The sequence below is a fragment of the Pristiophorus japonicus genome, chromosome 17 (genome assembly GCF_044704955.1).
Source record: "Pristiophorus japonicus isolate sPriJap1 chromosome 17, sPriJap1.hap1, whole genome shotgun sequence".
Lineage (NCBI taxonomy): Eukaryota > Metazoa > Chordata > Chondrichthyes > Pristiophoridae > Pristiophorus > Pristiophorus japonicus.
Genome location: NC_091993.1, coordinates 66193048 through 66212284, shown reverse-complemented (window position 1 = coordinate 66212284; position 19237 = coordinate 66193048). Strand labels below are relative to the sequence as shown.

At 45.1% G+C, this 19237-nt stretch overlaps 1 protein-coding gene across 1 annotated transcript in view; it reads right to left on the bottom strand.

Annotated features, from left to right (window-relative positions):
- The window catches only part of LOC139228197 (sodium-coupled monocarboxylate transporter 1-like), a 98066-nt gene that overhangs the window by 66938 nt on the left and 11891 nt on the right, over positions 1-19237 (bottom strand). The window contains exons 2-3 of the mRNA XM_070859379.1: positions 9846-9911; positions 9212-9263 (exon numbers count right to left, since the gene is read on the bottom strand). Of these exons, the coding sequence (XP_070715480.1) occupies positions 9212-9263; positions 9846-9911 (118 nt within the window). The remainder of the gene's footprint in view (positions 1-9211; positions 9264-9845; positions 9912-19237) is intronic.

Genomic DNA, 19237 nt, shown 5'->3' with positions numbered 1-19237 from the left:
GATGAGATGACAATGTAACAGAATGTCAGGGCTGAAGACATTGCACTCTGGAAGGATAGGCACATGTAGATTACTAAACAGAATAAGCTCATTGGCATTATATAGAATTATATAATATTGAGCTAAGTTAAAACACACTCGAGAGAAAAACATACACACAGTTGAAAGAGACAGAATTTTATCACAGCAGGGGGAATTTGAAGAAGGAACATTGCTTGCCAGGAAGAGAAGAGGAAACATTCCTTTGTCATAAACTTGCATTTATATAGCGCCTTTAATGCTGTATAACACTCAAGGCACTTCACAGGAATGTTATCAAAGAAAATATGACAACGAGACACATAAGGAGATGTTAGGACAGGTAACTAGAATCTTGGTCAAAGAGGTAGGTTTTAAGGAGCGCCATAAAGGACATCAGGAGTAACAGCTAATAAAATAAACAGCAGCTGTTGTGTGGACAGGATGCAGAATGATATGTGATACCCACATTTGTCCTATGTAAAAAAAAAAAATGGCCTAGAAATCCCAGTCGAGGTCTTCCTGCGGGCAAATGACTGGAAAAAGGAAAAAAAATGCGCACTTACTTGTTCCTGCTGCGCCTGCTCGAGATCCCGATCCTGAGGCCTTCACTCCCTGCGCATAGGAGCGCGTGCTCGTTGGGACGTCCGGAAGCTGGAGCTGGAGTCACATGGCTCTGGGCAGCCAATCAAGGTACAGTATCTTCTCATTCATAATAATGGGAACTCCGTAAGTTGGAGTTCCCATTATTATGAACGAGAAGCCTCCCAAACACCCAAACCACTAATAAAAAATAGAAAATATACACTACATAGTTAAGATTCATTTAAATTAAAGTTATTAATGTCATTTAAAAAAATTCATCCGATTTTTAAAAAAAGTTTTTAAAATTATGCTATACAATAAACTTACCGTAATAGGGAGAGTTGTTAACAATAAAATGTGTTTTTATAACTTTATTTTAAAATGTTTTTGTGCATTTTTAAATACTTGCACCAGTGACAGTAGGCTATACACCTGCTTTTATCAGGCGCAAGAATTTTGAGGACATTTGCTGGGCAAGATATGCGTAAATCCCGCAATCTTGCCCAGCTTGACAGATCGGAAAAGCCGATTGTCTGTAGAAACTTCGTACGGACCTGGGGAGGCCGGGATTTCTGCCCCTAGAAGAATGCAACTCACCAAAGCTCGATTGAAACGTTAGCTACTTTCAAGGTGAGGTACCGTGAACAGGCTTTAGATAAGCAGCACTCATGATTCACAGCATTACATACGATATATGGCACAGAAACAGGCCATTTGGCCCAACCAGTCCGTGCCGGTGTTTATGCTCCATTCGAGCCTCCTCCAATCTTTTCTAATCTAAATCTATCAGCATCACCCTCTATTCCCTTATCCCTCATATGCTTGTCTAGCCTCCCCTTAAATGCATCTACACTATTCACTTCAACCACTCCCTGTGGTAGCGAGTTCCACATTCTCACCTCTCTTTGGGTAAAGATGTTTCTTCTGAATTCCCTGTGGGATTTCTTGGTGACTATCTTATATTGATGGACTCTAGTTGTGCTCTTCACCACAAGTGGAAACATTCTCTCTATTAAAATCTGTCATAAATTAAAGACCTCTCTAAATTAGGTCACACCTCAGCCTTCTTTTTTCATAGAGAAAAAAGAGACCCGGCCTGTTCATACTTTCCTGATATGTATACCCTCGCATTTCTGGTATCACCCTTGCAAATCTTCTCTGCACCCTCTCCAGTGCTTCTATAACCTTTTTATAATATGACGACCAGAACTATATGCAGTACTCTAAGTGTGGTCTAACCAAGGTTTGATATAGGTTTAGCATAACTTCCCTACTTTTCAATTCTATACCTCTAGAAATAAACCCTAGTGCTTGGTTTGCTTTTTATATGGTCTTGCTAACCTGTGTCGCAACTTTTAGCGATTTGTGTACTTGTACTCAGAGTTTCCTTTGTTCCTCTACCCCACCTAGACTCACCCTCCATGTAATAAGTGACCTCCCTATTCTTCCTTCCAAAATGTAACACCTCACATGTATGTTATTCTTCATTTGCCAATTATATCCCATTCTGCAAGTTTATTCATGTCCTCCTGTAATTTGTTGCAGTCCTCCTCAGTATTGACTCTCGCCCCCATTTGGTGTCATCCACGAATTTGGAAATTGTGTTTTTGATTCCAAAGTCATTTATATAAATTGTGAACAGCAGTGCTCCCAGCACTGATCCTTGTGGAACACCACTGTCCAACTTCTGCCACTGTGAATAGCTATCATTTACCACTACTCTCTACAACTTAGTTTTCCAACTTAGTGCAAAGATTTAATCTACTTTTACACAGCAATTTTTTTAACATATAAAATTAAATATATTTAAAAATAATTAATGAATTGGTCCTAATGCCAGAGGCAGAGGGCAAGATGGAGAGAGTGAGAGAAATAAGAGCAGATAAGCAGACTAAGAGACAAGCAATACCTTTTACCACTACTCTCTGCTTACTGTCTTGAAGCCATGCTGCTACGAGTCCCCTGACTCCACATTCTCTGACCTTGTTCATCAGTTAATTATGGAGCACCTTATCGAAGGCCTTTTGAAAATCTAAATAAATTACATCTCCCTCTTTACCATTGTCTACTCTCTCTGTTACCGCTTTAAAAAAATTCAGTCAGACTTTCCCTTTTGAAATCCCTGTTGACTATTCATTATTATATTTTTGGTTTCTCGATGTTCTTCTATTTTCTCCTTTAGTAGAGATTCCATTATTTTTTCTACCACCGATGTTAAGCTGACTGGTTAATAATTCCCTGGACATGTTCTATCCCCCTTCTTAAATATAGGTATTATGTTAGCTATCCACCAGTCCTCTGGCATGACACCTTTTTCTAACAAATTATTAATATGTGTTGTAATGGGTCTGCTATCTCTTCCTTAGATTCTTTTAAAATGCATGGATGCAATCCATCTGGACCAAAGCTTTTATCCGCTTTGCGTTTAATTAGTTTATTTAATATATCCCTTCTTTTTATTTTAAATGTACTTATCTCATTACTAATCTCATCATCCAATGTCATGTCCGCCTCGCTACCTCTTTCCTCCTTCGAAACGCTCCTTAAAACATATCTCTTTGTCAAAGCTTTTGGTCACCTGCGCTAACTTACGCGGCTCAGTGTCAAATTTTTATCTCCTGTGAAGTGCATTGGGACATTTCACTATGTTAAAGGCACTATATAAATACAAGTTGCTGGTGTTGTTTTTCTATCTCCCTGTTAAATACTGAAGCAAAATAATGATTTAATATTTCTGCCATCTCTCTATCGTTACCTGTGGTATTATGCTGTCTCTACCTTAATGGCTCTATTCCTATACCAACATTTCTTTTTTTATTGATGTGCCTGTAAAATATTTTACTATTTTATTTTATGTTCCTTGATAATTTAATTTCATAGTTCCTCTTTGCCTTCCGAATTGTTTTTTGACTTCTCTCCTAATCTTTTCGTATTCTCCTTTATCATGCACTCCCCTAATGTCTATGTACCCAATGTATACTTCTTTCCTTATCCTCAATGGTTCCCTTATGGTTTATTCATCCATGGAGTTTCATTAGTGTTTAGTTTGTTCTTTCCTTTTAGTGGAATATATTGTTCCTGCACTCTGTCGAACACCGTTTTTAATGTTTCCCGTTGCTGTTCGACATCGTTTTTTGCAAATATTCTTGTCCATTTTATTTTCCCAAGTTCTATCCAAAGCCCCTCAAAATCAGGTTTTCTCCAATTTATTACCCTGTTTTTTTCATACTTATGTCCTTCTCAATTATCATCTTAAAGCATGTTATATTATGGGCCAGATGATCTCTTACTTTTACTTCTCTTATCTGCCCTGGTTCATTCCCCATCACTAGATCCCATAGCGAATCCTCCCTTGTTGGGCTTTTTACATATTGGGTTAGAATGGAGTCCTGTACACATTGTAGGAACTCCATTCCCTTATCCCCTTTACCAACATCTTTTGTCTAAGTAATATTGGGGTAGTTGAAATCCCCCATGATTATTATTCCATGGGTTAGAATCTCCACTTTTGTGCTTATTGCCCCAAAATGGGCGATATTTCCGGCGTGGGCGGTAAAAAAGGGTTTTCAGATCGCCGGCTTCTCGCCCATTCTCAAAACACCTGGTTTATATTTTTGAAATTGGGCGTTATCGTGAACGATATCAAATGGGCGGTAGCGTTAAAATTTTTTGACCTTCTGCCGTAAAGTGTTGCCGTCCTTAGCAACGGCATGGCAACGCTCGATTCCTGCGACTCTGGATGTCAAGGGTCACCATGAAATGCGCAGAAGAGGAGACAGTGAGAGAGAGAGCTCAGAGGGACTGAATGCATGGCTGGGTGTGGTGTGCTGCTTTGGGAGGAAGGAGGGAGACTTTAGAGCTTCACAGCAAGAAGGCAAACAAAAAGTAGCTGTTACAAGCCACATATTTGACCGAATTTACCCTATAATGGAGAGAGAGGAGGAAGCATCACAGCACGATGTGGAGACTGACGCTGGAGAGAGCAGTGAGATGCGGGAGGAGCACATTGGAGGCCACAAAAGAGCCAGGAGGTTCTCGGACAAGGCAAATGCCCCCCTCCTGCAGGAGGTCGAGTCACGCTGGGGTGATTTGACACACGGAGGGCGTGGGAAGCCCACCCCAAAAGGCCGACCAGAGGATATGGACCGAGATAGCAGAGGTGGTCTCGTCGGTGACCAACGAGGTGCGTGAGGGCAACCAATGCCGCAAATGATGGAACGACCTTGTGGGATCTGCAAGAGTAAGTATTACATTGATTTACATGTACTTATGTATTTATATAATTTGATTTGTAACAGTCATGAGTGACTATCAGCAGATGTGAGGTCTTGCACTTTGACCAGAAATGTTTTACTCAAAGCCTGCGGTCACGGTGTAGGTCTTCAGGTAAAGAATGATAATAATTATAATAATCATGATTACATCTGTCGGTTATGTGTTGTATCAGTCTCTGTGGCAGTACCGAGCAATGATATCACGCAATGATCTCGTGCCATGTCGTCCTGTCACCTTTTACAGAAGAAGCTATCGATGATGAGGTCCATGCAGAGGCGAACGAGTGGGGGGGCCACCATTCCCCAGTGACATCACAGAGATGGAGGAGTGAGTGCTGGCACTCATGGGGAAGCACTCCCGGACAGCCATGGATGCATCTGCAGACCCTGAAGTGATGCTACGTGAGTAAAGCTTACACCATTGCGTGATGTAACGTCAATAGATGTCACAGCCATTCACATCCGAACAATCATATATGATAGATAATTTCTAAAAGTGTCATCGAAATAATGCTGGCCTAATGAAAATCATTGCAATGAAGAATGTGTTAATGGTCATGAAATGTGATATCTGTGATGATTTTGAGAGTGGTGTGCATATGCTGTGTGTAGCGCTGGACTCACCTTGTCACCCTAGCACCCCCTTCTCCTCTAATAACCTCATTTGTGTCTTGCAGCTCAGCCAGCAGCGCGGGCCCAGGCAAGGCCACAGAGGCCAGAAGGAGGGGGCACGGGCAGGAGTTGGCATACGATCCTACTACATCTGGTGCTGAGGAGCTCCGATTGTCGGCCATCAATCCGCTGGGTCAATTCTCAACAGATGAGAGCGTGGACTTCGAAGAACCTGCATCGCCACGCTCCAGAACCCATTCCACACCAAGGCCAACTATTGACCCTCCGGTCATTCCCGCCTCCACTCTGGAGCTGCCAGCCCCAAGCACCTCTCCACAGGGCACCCCATTTGTCCCCAGGATGGCGCCGACCCTGCAGAGGCCTCGTAGACACGGCAGGTCTGTTCCACGAGAGCAATATGACAGCAGAAAGATGGTACAGTTGTCCAGGAGGACTGTAGACATTGGTGACCAGCTCATCGAAGCATTGGGGCATATCCCGACACCTGGCCACCATGACCGAGTACATTCCGTACCAGGAACACTGCTGCCACAGGCCTCCCAGTGGTCCCCGAGCGCGGCACTCCACCCCTAGGTTCCGCACCACCATTGCGAACGACAGATGAGAGCAAAGACCAAGATCCTGCTTCTGCATCTGCGAATGTTGGCCCCTCGGCATGCCCCGCTCCCGTACCCGTGCAACCAATGCATCTGCCTTCATCTCCCCCAATGAGGCACACTCTGAGGAGCTCCTCGGCCAGGTGCCGTGGAGCGAGGAGGGGAAGGGGTAGAGGTGGGGAGAAGAAAGAAAGGGGGAAGGAAAGTGAGGTGCATGTGCGCAGGTGATGGCTCTGTTATATCTCCATCTTGGTGTATGCAATTTGTTGCAATGTATGGGGGCTGGGGACCACGCTCCTGGTTTGCCTTTGTATTCTGTGTTGCTGGACATGTTGAACATGTGATTTATGTCAATGTTGGAAAAAGTGGGGTGTGGGCAGGGGTTGGGTGTTATTGGCTGTGATACTTATGATTTCAGACCAATGTTGGTATTAAACTTTTATTATTGAACATAACCTTGATGCGCAGTGTCTCAGATAGCTGGACCGTTACATACTGGTGATTCCTTACCATGAAAGGGTTAAATACAACTTAGCATCAATCAATGTAAACTTTAACTGGCATCAAGGTGATGGGCACCATTGATGTCTGAGCTGCACACTCACAGCAGTGTGTCAGCATTGTCACTCACATCAGCGCTCTTTCAGGCAAATCTTTCCGATATCAGCTCCTCACGTAAGAGTGGGATTTAACAAATGCCAATCACACCGCTGGTGTTCGTTCCGGTTAGTTCCACTTTTTGTGGGCATTTTTTTGAGCGAGCAACATTGTGGGCGATATGTGTGCGAGGTGGTGAAATTTAAGATGGCCGATCTCCATGGCCGCTAGTTTGGGTAAATATGCTCTTTCCAACAAAAAACAGCGAGCGGGTGTTAATATTGAATCTCGGCGTTAATTCCGTGCGGAAAGTAATGCTGGGTGATATTATGGGTGTTGAATTCGCCCATTCTGCTGATTCCGCCCAAAAAAAGTGGACAGGCGGTAATATTTGTTCTTGCTGTTAAGCCCATTGGGAAAATAACGCTCGACGATAAGTCTCCTAAAAAAGTCCGTCAGTTTCCATTTTGTGCCAGAATGGCCGATATATGGGCGTTATATGTCATTTCAGCAGTAAAATGGGCGTTAAGTGAGCGTTAAGCATGCAAAAAAAGTGGAGGTTCTAGCCCCATTACTCATTTCCCTAACTTGACTGCATATTTCTTCCTCCCTTCCACTTTTAGGTGGTCTGAAGACTATACCTATTAGTGTGATTGATCCTTTATTATCTTTTATATCTATCCATATGGATTCTATTTTTGTCCCGAGAAGTTCTTTATATGTACGTTCTAGATGTAGGAATGTGTTTACTACTCTGTATGTAATTTTAAGGTGAATGTGTTGAAACAATAATACATGTAGTTAATTGTCAGACTTATTACTATCCCTGGCTTTTCAAATTAAAAAGGATATGGATTATGCAACACTGCACACCTGTTGTGCGTCAGGTTCATTAGAGCACTGAAACAATGTGAATGAGGGTAGGTCCAAGAATGCATTCAGAGTGCATTAACAGCATTCCAGACCCTCCATGCACATTCAAAATAGGCACTTCAAAGACTGAACAGCCTCTTGGAAGAGGGAGCGCAATGGTTTGTGCAGCAGAGGGGAACAGAAAAGCATTTCACGTCTCTGAGGTTGACATTAGAAAAAGGAAGGTTTGCATTGTTGGAGATCAAGGGAAGATGTTATCAATGAAGCAAGGTAGGCCTTGTGGAAGGAGATGGCTGTGACTGTGAGTGGGACCTCCATAACCCAAGGACTCCCTTACAGTGTCAGAAAAAGTTTAATGACTTCACTAGGCTGGTAAAGGTAAGAGTGTTTTTAGATGAATTACAGGGCAGTTAACTGAATCACAGAGAAATAAATAGATGTTCCACTGCACAATAGTCAAACAATACCCATTGGGATATCACATGATACCATGTCCCTTGTCCAAGATACAAAGTCACTTGACATCACCCATGCCAATTGTCTCACATCCTGTAATGCCTGCCAACAGAATGTCTTTGCTCCCTTAAACCCACCATTAGTACCATCCATTCCATCAATCCTGGCAGATTATGACTACAGGATCTGGAGACTGCAGCAGCCAATTAACATTGTACATTCCACCCACAGGAGAAGATGGCACACAATGCCAGAGAGCGGTAGGCACTGAGGGAGGAGATGTCAACATCTGGCATTCAACACTTCATGAAGAGGAATGACAATCAATGCCTTCCACTTTGACCTGGCAGTTGGGGATGGAGATATGGGAGTCACTGTCCTGTCAGTAGGTTTGTGAGAATGTGTTCCTTTCTTTATTTGATATTCCTATGAATTCCTCAGCCTCTCCTCCAACTACCACTTTCCTCACACGATATTCCCAAAGTAACTGATTAAGTTAGAATGTAGCTCAAGCAGACAGATGTAGTTGAGCGGAGGTTATTTCCCCTCACAACAGCAACACAGAGGAGCAGCTTCTGGAGCTGAGGTGATAACGCTTTAACCCCATGTCCATGCCACCTGAGAGTGGGGGGTCAAAATAACCCTATCTCTATGGAGTCATTATAGCCCTGTCTGCGAGGGTGGGGTGAATATAGCCCTGCCTGTGAGGGGAGGGGGGGGGGGGGTGGTGGTGACTATAGCCCTGCATCTGTGGGTAGGATTATTATAGCCCTGTCTGTGAGGGTGGGGTGAGTATCGCCTTACCTTTGTGGGTGGGGTGAGTATAGCCCTGTCTCTATGGGTGGGGTGAATATAGCCTTTTCTCGAGGGTGGGGTGAATACAGCCCTGACTGTGAGCAAGGGGTGAATAAAGCCCTGTCTGTGAGGGTGGGGTGAATAAAGTCCTGTCTCTGTGGACAGGCAGAACCCAGCTCTACACTTGCAAGCCTGGGGTTTGCTGTTATAATGTCACAGGAGTTGATGTACTCCTCATCCCATGTCGGGACATTGATTCCAAAGATGGGAGCAACTATAAGACATGGAAGTGAAGTAGCGTAGAGCTGAGGCTTCACTGTGCAATAATTGGTTAATAGATATGTATGGCATCCTGACATTCTTTACCAGTTAAACTGTACTTACTCTGATTCAATGCTAATGCAGGGGCATAAATGACAATCCCAGTGTACAGCACCTGTAAAAAGACATCCAATATCATTATTCAATATTTTCACCCAGAGCCATATTAAATCAGTGACTTCACCCACTTGATGCAATTAATGAGGCCTCACGAGACTATGCCACTGTCTCAGTACGGGAGGGTGTGAGCTGACTGAAACACGAGGAGTTAGTTGCAATCCTCCAATTTTCTCCTTACTTTCTCTCTGGGAGCCACTAAGTCAGCTTTTTCATCTCCTGTTATATTACCCAGATGGTCAGTCTTTGTGAGTGAGCCTCGACAGTGAGTGTCAGCAGGTTATTTGATTGAGACAGGCAGCTTTGGAACCTTGGCTGATTTTCCCCTCACTAAGCCAGACAAAGTAAAATATAAAATAAAAACAGAATATGCTGGGTAACTCAGCAGGTCAGGAAGCAACTGTTGGGGGAGAATGATTCACGTCTGAAATGTTAATTCCGTTTCTCCACAGAAGCTGCCTGACTTGTTGAGTTTGTCTGCTAGTTTCTGTTTTTATTTTGCTTTTGTTGAAGTAAAATCTAAAGTGTTTTGGATATAATTGAACAGTTAGTGCAGTATGAGCTTGGATTTGGGACTCACTGTTTGAATGATGTAGAAAGAGGTCCCTATGCAGCGAGCTGTTTTGTTGAATCTCATACCTAAATACTGGAGAGAGAAAGACAGTTAGTGCCCAGCAACTTATATTTACAATGGTTCTCTAAATGTTCCAAGAATGGTGAGCTGTTTGGTTGAATGGGTTGTTTGTTTTTCTGTCCACTGGGTTCAGTAGGGGACTGGGTTCAGTTGGGGACTGGATTCAGTAGAAGATTGGGTTCAGTTGAGGACTGGGTTCAGTTGAGGACTGGGTTCAGTTGAGGACTGGGTTTAGTTGGGGACTGGGTTCAGTTGGGGACTGGGTTCAGTTGGGGACTGGATTCAGTAGAAGATTGGGTTCAGTTGGGGATTGGGTTCAGTTGGGGACTGGTTTCAGTTGTGGACTTGAATCAGTAGGGGACTGGGTTCAGTTGGGGATTGGGTTCAGTTGGGGATTGCGTTCAGATGTGGACTGGGTTCAGTTGGGGATCGGGTTCAGTTGGGGACTGGGTTTAGTTGGGGATTGGGTTCAGTTGGGGACTGGGTTCATTTGGGGACTGGGTTCAATAGGGGACTGGGTTCAATAGGGGACTGGGTTAAGTTGGGGACTGGGTTCAGTTGGGAACTGGGTTCAGTTGGAAATTGGCTTCAGTAGGGGACTAGGTAAAGTTGGGATAGGGTTCAGTTTTGATTGGGTTCAGTTGGGGACTGGGTTCAGTTGGGGACTGGATTCAGTAAAAGATTGGGTTCAGTTGAGGATTGAGTTCAGTTGGGGACTGGGTTCAGTTGGGGACTGGATTCAGTAGAAGATTGGGTTCAGTTGGGGATTGGGTTCAGTTGGGGATTGGGTTCAGTTGGGGACTGGGTTCAGTTGGGGACTGGGTTCAGTTGGGGATTGGGTTCAGTTGGGGACTGGGTTCAGTTAGGGATTTGGTTCAGTTGGGGATTGGGTTCTGATGGGGACTGGGTTCAGTTGGGGACTGGGTTCAGTTGGGGATCGGGATCAGTTGGGGACTGGGTTCAGTTGGGGACTGGGTTTAGTAGAGGGCAAGGTTCAGTTGGGGACTGGGTTCGTTTGGGTTCTGGGATCAGTTCGGGATTGGGTTCACTTGGGGACTGGGTACAGTTGGGGACTGGGTTCAGTTGGTGATTGGGTTCAGTTGAGGACTGGGTTTAGTAGGGGACTGGGTTTAGTTGGGGATTGTGTTCAGTTGCGGACTGGGTTCACTAAGTGACTTGGTTCAGAAGGGGACTGGGTTCAGTTGGGGATTGGGTTCAGTTGGAGATTGGGTTCAGTTGGGTACTGGGTTCAGTTGGTGACTGGGTTCAGTTGGGGACTAGATTCAGTTGGGGATTGTGTTCAGTTGCGGACTGGGTTCACTAAGTGACTTGGTTCAGAAGGGGACTGGGTTCAGTTGGGGATTGGGTTCAGTTGGAGATTGGGTTCAGTTGGGTACTGGGTTCAGTTGGGGTCTGGGTTCAGTTGGGGACTGGGTTTGGTAGGGGACTGGGTTTAGTAGGGGACTGGGTTCATTTACGGACTGGGTGCAGTTAGGGATTGAGTTCAATTGGGGATTGGGTTCAGTTGAGGATTGGGTTCAGTTGGGGATTGGATTCAGATGGGGATTGTGTTCAGTTGTGGATTGTGTTCAGTTGTGGATTGGGTTCAATTGGGGATCGGGATCAGTTGGCGATTGGGTTCATTTGGAGACTGGTTTCCAAAGGGTTTGATAGGGCAGGGAAAATGGAGTACGAGAAGAAGCATGCAGGGAACATTAAGGCGGATTGCAAAAGTTTCTATAGGTATGTAAAGAGAAAAAAGTTAGTAAAGACAAACGTAGGTCCCCTGCAGTCAGAATCAGGGGAAGTCATAACGGGGAACAAAGAAATGGCAGACCAATTGAACAAGTACTTTGGTTCGGTATTCCCTAAGTAGGACACCTCCAACCTTCTGGATATAAAAGGGGTCAGAGGGTCTAGTAAGGAGGAGGAACTGAGGGAAATCTTTATTAGTCGGGAAATTGTGTTGGGGAAATTGATGGGATTGAAGGCCGATAAATCCCCAGGGCCTGATGGACTGCATCCCAGAGCACTTAAGGAGGTGGCCTTGGAAATAGCGGATGCATTGACAGTCATTTTCCAACATTCCATTGACTCTGGATCAGCTCGTATCGAGTGGAGGGTAGCCAATGTAACCCCACTTTTTAAAAAAGGAGGGAGAGAGAAAACAGGGAATTTTAGACCGGTCAGCCTGACCTCAGTAGTGGGTAAAATGATGGAATCAATTATTAAGGATGTCATAGCAGTGCATTTGGAAAATGGTGACATGATAGGTCCAAGTCAGCATGGATTTGTGAAAGGGAAATCATGCTTGACAAACCTTCTGGAATTTTTTGAGGATGTTTCCAGTAAAGTGGACAAGGGAGAACCAGTTGATGTGGTATATTTTGACTTTCAGAAGGCTTTCGACAAGGTCCCACACAAGAGATTAATGTGCAAAGTGAAAGCACATGGGATTGGGGGTAGTGTGCTGACGTGGATTGAGAACTGGTTGTCAGACAGGAAGCAAAGAGTAGGAGTAAATGGAGACTTTTCAGAATGGCAGGCAGTGACTAGTGGGGTACCGCAAGGTTCTGTGCTGGGGCCCCAGCTGTTTACATTGTACATTAATGATTTGGACGAGGGGATTAAATGTAGTATCTCCAAATTTGCGGATGACACTAAGTTGGGTGGCAGTGTGAGCTGCGAGGAGGATGCTATGAGGCTGCAGAATGACTTGGATAGATTAGGTGAGTGGGCAAATGCATGGCAGATGAAGTATAATGTGGATAAATGTGAGGTTATCCACTTTGGTGGTAAAAACAGAGAGACAGACTATTATCTGAATGGTGACAGATTAGGAAAAGGGAAGGTGCAACGAGACCTGGGTGTCATGGTACATCAGTCATTGAAGGTTGGCATGCAGGTACAGCAGGCGGTTAAGAAAGCAAATGGCATGTTGGCCTTCATAGCGAGGGGATTTGAGTACAGGGGCAGGGAGGTGTTGCTACAGTTATACAGGGCCTTGGTGAGGCCACACCTGGAGTATTGTGTACAATTTTGGTCTCCTAACTTGAGGAAGGACATGTTTGCTATTGAGGGAGTGCAGCTGAACATGAAACTTCAGTACCCCCTTCCTGCTTTCTCGCCATACCCCTTGATCCCCCGAGTAGTAAGGACTTCATCTAACTCCCTTTTGAATATATTTAGTGAATTGGCCTCAACTACTTTCTGTGGTAGAGAATTCCACAGGTTCACCACTCTCTGGGTGAAGACGTTTCTCCTCATCTCGGTCCTAAATGGCTTACCCCTTATCCTTAGACTGTGACCCCTGGTTCTGGACTTCCCCAACATTGGGAACATTCTTCCTGCATCTAACCTGTTTAAACCCGTCAGAATTTTAAACGTTTCTATGAGGTCCCCTCTCATTCTTCTGAACTCCAGTGAATACAAGCCCAGTTGATCCAGTCTTTCTTGATAGGTCAGTCCCACCATCCTGGGAATCAGTCTGGTGAATCTTCGCTGCACTCCCTCAATAGCAAGAATGTCCTTCCTCAAGTTAGGAGACCAAAACTGTACACAATACTCCAGATGTGGCCTCACCAAGGCCCTGTACAAATGTAGCAACACCTCCCTGCCCCTGTACTCAAATCCCCTCGCTATGAAGGCCAACATGCCATTTGCTTTCTTAACTGCCTGCTGTACCTGCATGCCAACCTTCAATGACTGATGTATCATGACACCCAGGTCTCGTTGCACCTCCCCTTTTCCTAATCTGTCACCATTCAGATAATAGTCTGTCTCTCTGTTTTTACCACCAAAGTGGATAACCTCACATTTATCCACATTATACTTCATCTGCCATGCATTTGCCCACTCACCTAATCTATCCAAGTCACTCTGCAGCCTCATAGCATCCTCGTCGCAGCTCACACTGCCACCCAACTTAGTGTCATCCGCAAATTTGGAGATACTACATTTAATCCCCTCGTCTAAATCATTAATGTACAATGTAAACAGCTGGGGCCCCAGCTCAGAACCTTGCGGTACCCCACTAGTCACTGCCTGCCATTCTGAAAAGTACCCATTTACTCCTACTCTTTGCTTCCTGTCTGACAACCAGTTCTCATTCCACGTCAGCACACTACCCCCAATCCCATGTGCTTTCACTTTGCACATTAATCTCTTGTATGGGACCTTGTCGAAAGCCTTCTGAAAGTCCAAATATACCACATCAACTGGTTCTCCTTTGTCCACTTTACTGGAAACATCCTCAAAAAATTCCAGAAAATTTGTCAAGCATGATTTCCCTTTCATAAATCCATGCTGACTTGGACCTATCATGTCACTATTTTCCAAATGCGCTGCTATGACATCGTTAATAGTTGATTCCATCATTTTTCCCACTACTGAGGTCAGGCTGACCGGTCTATAATTCCCTGTTTTCTCTCTCCCTCCTTTTTTAAATATGGGATTACATTGGCTACCCTCCACTCGATAGTCAAGAGTCAATGGAATGTTGGAAAATGACTGTCAATGCATCCGCTATTTCCAAGGCCACCTCTTTAAGTACTCTGGGATGCAGTCCATCAGGCCCTGGGGATTTATCGGCCTTCAATCCCATCAATTTCCCCAACACAATTTCCCGACTAATAAAGATTTCCGTCAGTTCCTCCTCCTTACTAGACCCTCTGACCCCTTTTATATCCGGAAGGTTGTTTGTGTCCTCCTTAGTGAATACTGAACTAAAGTACTTGTTCAATTGGTCTGCCATTTCTTTGTTCCCCGTTATGACTTCCCCTGATTCTGACTGCAGGGGACCTACGTTTGTCTTTACTAACCTTTTTGTCTTTACATATCTATAGAAACTTTTGCAATCCGTCTTAATGTTCCCTGCAAGCTTCTTCTCGTACTCCATTTTCCCTGCCCTATTCAAACCCTTTGTCCTCCTCTGCTGAGTTCTAAATTTCTCCCAGTCCCCAGGTTCGCTGCTATTTCTGGCCAATTTGTATGCCACTTCCTTGGCTTTAATACTATCCCTGATTTCCCGAGATAGCCACGGTTGAACCACCTTCCCTTTTTTATTTTTACGCCAGACAGGAATGTACAATTGTTGTAATTCATCCATGCGGTCTCTAAATGTCTGCCATTGCCCATCCACAGTCAACCCCTTAAGTATCATTCGCCAATCTATCCGAGCCAATTCACGCCTCATACCTTCAAAGTTACCCTTCTTTAAGTTCTGGACCATGGTCTCTGAATTAACTGTTTCATTCTCCATCCTAATGCAGAATTCCACCATATTATGGTCACTCTTTCCCAAGGGGCCTCGCACAAAGAGATTGCTAATTAATCCTCTCTCATTACACAACACCCAGTCTAAGATGGCCTCCCCCCTAGTTGGTTCCTCGACATATTGGTCTAGAAAACCATCCCTTATGCACTCCAGGAAATCCTCCTCCACCGTTTTGCTTCCAGTTTGGCTAGCCCAATCTATGTGCATATTAAAGTCACCCATTATAACTGCTGCACCTTTATTGCATGCACCCCTAATTTCCTGTTTGATGCCCTCCCCAACATCACTACTACTGTTTGGAGATCTGTACACAACTCCCACTAATGTTTTTTGCCCTTTGGTGTTCTGCAGCTCTACCCATATAGATTCCACATCATCCAAGCTAATGTCTTTCCTAACTATTGCATTAATCTCCTCTTTAACCAGCAATGCTACCCCACCTCCTTTTCCTTTTATTCTATCCTTCCTGAATGTTGAATACCCCTGGATGTTGAGTTCCCAGCCCTGATCATCCTGGAGCCACGTCTCCATAATCCCAATCACATCATATTTGTTAACATTTATTTGCACAGTTAATTCATCCACCTTATTGCGGATACTCCTTGCATTAAGACACAAAGCCTTCAGGCTTGTTTTTTTAACACCCTTTGTCCTTTTAGAATTTTGCTGTACAGTGGCCCTTTTTGTTCTTTGCCTTGGGTTTCTCTGCCCTCCACTTTTCCTCATCTCCTTTCTGTCTTTTGCTTTTGCCTCCTTTTTGTCTCCCTCTGTCTCCCTGCAATGGTTCCCATCCCCCTGCCATATTAATTTAACTGCTCCCCAACAGCACTAGCAAACACTCCCGCTAGGACATTGGTTCCGGTCCTGCCCAGGTGCAGACTGTCCGGTTTGTACTGGTCCCACCTCCCCCAGAACTGGTTCCAATGCCCCAGGAATTTGAATCCCTCCCTGCTGCACCACTGCTCAAGCCACGTATTCATCTGCGCTATCCTGCGATTCCTACTCTGACTAGCACATGGCACTGGTAGCAATCCCGAGATTACTACTTTTGAGGTCCTACTTTTTAATTTAGCTCCTAGCTCCTTAAATTTGTGTCGTAGGACCTCATCTCTTTTTTTACCTATGTCGTTGGTACCAATGTGCACCACGACAACTGGTTGTTCTCCCTCCCATTTCAGAATGTCCTGCACCCACTCCGAGACATCCTTGACCCTTGCACCAGGGAGGCAACGTACCATCCTGGAGTCTAGGTTGCAGCCGCAGAAACGCCTATCTATTCCGGTCACCATTGAATCCCCTATCACTATCGCGCTCCCACTCTTTTCCCTGCCCTCCTGTGCAGCAGAGCCAGCCACGGTGCCATGAACTTGGCTGCTGCTGCCCTCCCCTGATGAGTCATCCCCCCCAACAGTACTCAATGCGGTGTATCTGTTTTGCAGGGGCATGACCACAGGGGACCCCTGCACTACCTTCCTTGCACTGCTCTTCCTGCTGGTCTTCCATTCCCTATCTGGCTGTGGACCCTTCTCCTGCGGTAAGACCAACTCACTACACGTGATACTCACGTCATTCTCAGCATCGTGGATGCTCCAGAGTGAATCCACCCTCAGCTCCAATTACACAACGCGGACCATCAGGAGCTTGAGGCGGATACACTTCTCACACACGTAGTCGTCCCTGAGTTCCAACATGGTACAGGAGGAGCATATCACGTGACCGAGCTCTCCTGCCATGCCTTAACCCTTAGATACCCTTAAATTGGTAATAACAATGTTACAGTTGGAGATTGGGTTCAGTTGGGGACTGGGTTCAGTTGGGGACGGGGTTCAGTTGGGCATTGGGTTCAGTTGGGGACTGGGTTAAGTAGGGAACTTGGTTCAGTTGTGGACTGGGTTCAGTTGGTGATTGGGTTCAGTTGGGGATTGGGTTCAGTTGAGGACTGGGTTTAGTTGGGGATTGGGTTCAGTAGGGGACTTGGTTCAGTTCGGGATTGGGTTCAGTTAGGGACTTAGTTCAGTTAGGGATTGGGTTCAGTTGGGGACTTAGTTCAGTTGGGGATTGGGTTCAGTTGGAGACTGGGTTCAGTTGTGGATGGGGTTCAGTTGGGGATGGGGTTCAGTTGGGGATTGGGTTCAGTTGGGGACTGGGTTAAGTAGGTGACTTGGTTCAGTTGGGGACTGGGTTCAGTTGGTGATTGGGTTCAGTTGGCGATTGGGTTCAGTTGGGGACTGGGTTCAGTTGGGGACTGGGTTCAGTTGGGGGTTGAATTCAGATGGGGACTGGGTTCAGTTGGTGATTGGGTTCAATTGGGGATTGGGTTCAGTTAGGGATTGTGTTCAGTTGGGGACTGGGTTCAGTAGGGGACTGGGTTCAGTTGGGAATTGGGTTCAGTTGGGTCATGCGTTCAGTAGGGGAATGGATTCAGTTGGGGACTGGGTTCAGTTGGGGACTGGGTTCAGTTGGGGACTGGGTTCAGTTAGGGATTGGGATCAGTTGGGGATTGGGTTCGGTTGGGGACTGGGTTCAGTAGGAGATTGGGTTCAGTTGGGGGTTGGGTTCAGTTGGGCACTGGGTTCTGAAGAATGTGCAAAATTCACAATAAGCCCCCACTGTGTTTGGGCTCATTCGAAAGGAAATTAAATTTGCGATTATCTACCGAAAAGTTTGGAACTCTAAAGTGCTTATGAAAGAAACTATGAACTTTAACAGAATTTTGGATTTTAAAAGACAAACTCAAGGCTGTGGGCGGGCCTAAGGAACTAGCAGGAGACAGTCTGTTTAAGTGAGGCCACCTGGGTGTGAGGACTAAGCTAACTTGTCTGGAGAAATGCGTATTCGAGAATCCTTCCCCCACAAGAAACATTTACATCACAAAATCACCCAGGGGTAGCTACCCATCAACATGGGTTTGGAAAACCATTTCAGCATATACATCACAAAGAAGCCCAATGAAGCCTGTATGCGAAAGACTGAGCACAAAAGGACATTGCAATTACCAAACTAATATTTCCATAGGGAAACAGTTTTCGAACATCAACTCACCCAAAACATATCAACTTTTAACGAGCCCACCAAAATATTACAAAGAAGAGCCAAGCCCGCCAAATTTATTCAAAGGATTTTGAACAGATTTGACGCCATGATTAGAAACATTGAAATCGTATAACTGGCCCCCTGTCCCAACAGAGGATGTGACATACTTGGATATACAACCGAGACCACGCTTGTGTCATCAAGACAAGGAGAGAAACTAACTTCTCCAGCCTCGAAGTCCTGAAGTCCTGAAGGAAGGAAGAACATCACCATCGCGGCAGCAACTGACCACAGTCAACGTTGTATCAACCGAAAAACCACCGTGATCGACCAAACTCGAAGCAAACTCCAACGGGAAAAAAACCCGAAGAATCGAAATATTTCCATTCGACAATCTAATCCTCACCTACCAACGGGTAAAACATTACCTAAAAGACTGTAGAAACCTATTTCTAACAAAGAAAACCAGGTACTTACCCCGTAGATCCAAAACGCACCTTACCGCATCAGCAGACTCAACCCAACTGAAGATTGCGCAGCTAGAAGTCTCCTCCGACATTCGGGGTACGGCAAGCAGACCCTATCGCATCCAGCGAACCCCGAAACCGCGATCTACCATTAACTGCCAAAAGGATTGGTAAGTCCCTGCCTGCCCTGGAGCCAAACCTAGCTAGAATTAGGTATTGGGAGGTGGGATGTATGATTCTACTGTAACCCCCTTTGAATGTGTAGTGTATGGTTTTTTATTAGAGTGATGAGATGTTTGACATTGTACCTTTCCTTATATTGTCCTTTATTGTAAGTTTGGCCTCGTATTTTCTTACTAGAGTGATAAGCTTGTATTACCTTGACTGGAATAAAAACAAAGTTCTTTTGCATCAAACCAGTCACCTTTGCACTTTTGTCACACCCCCCAAATAAATCCAGAGCTTAGAACCCAAGAGAGTGGGAGCGATTCGAACCGCTCAAGTTGGTCAGAAGGGAACCTGACCCCCTCATAGAGACCATCCTTTACAGTTCAATTGGGGAT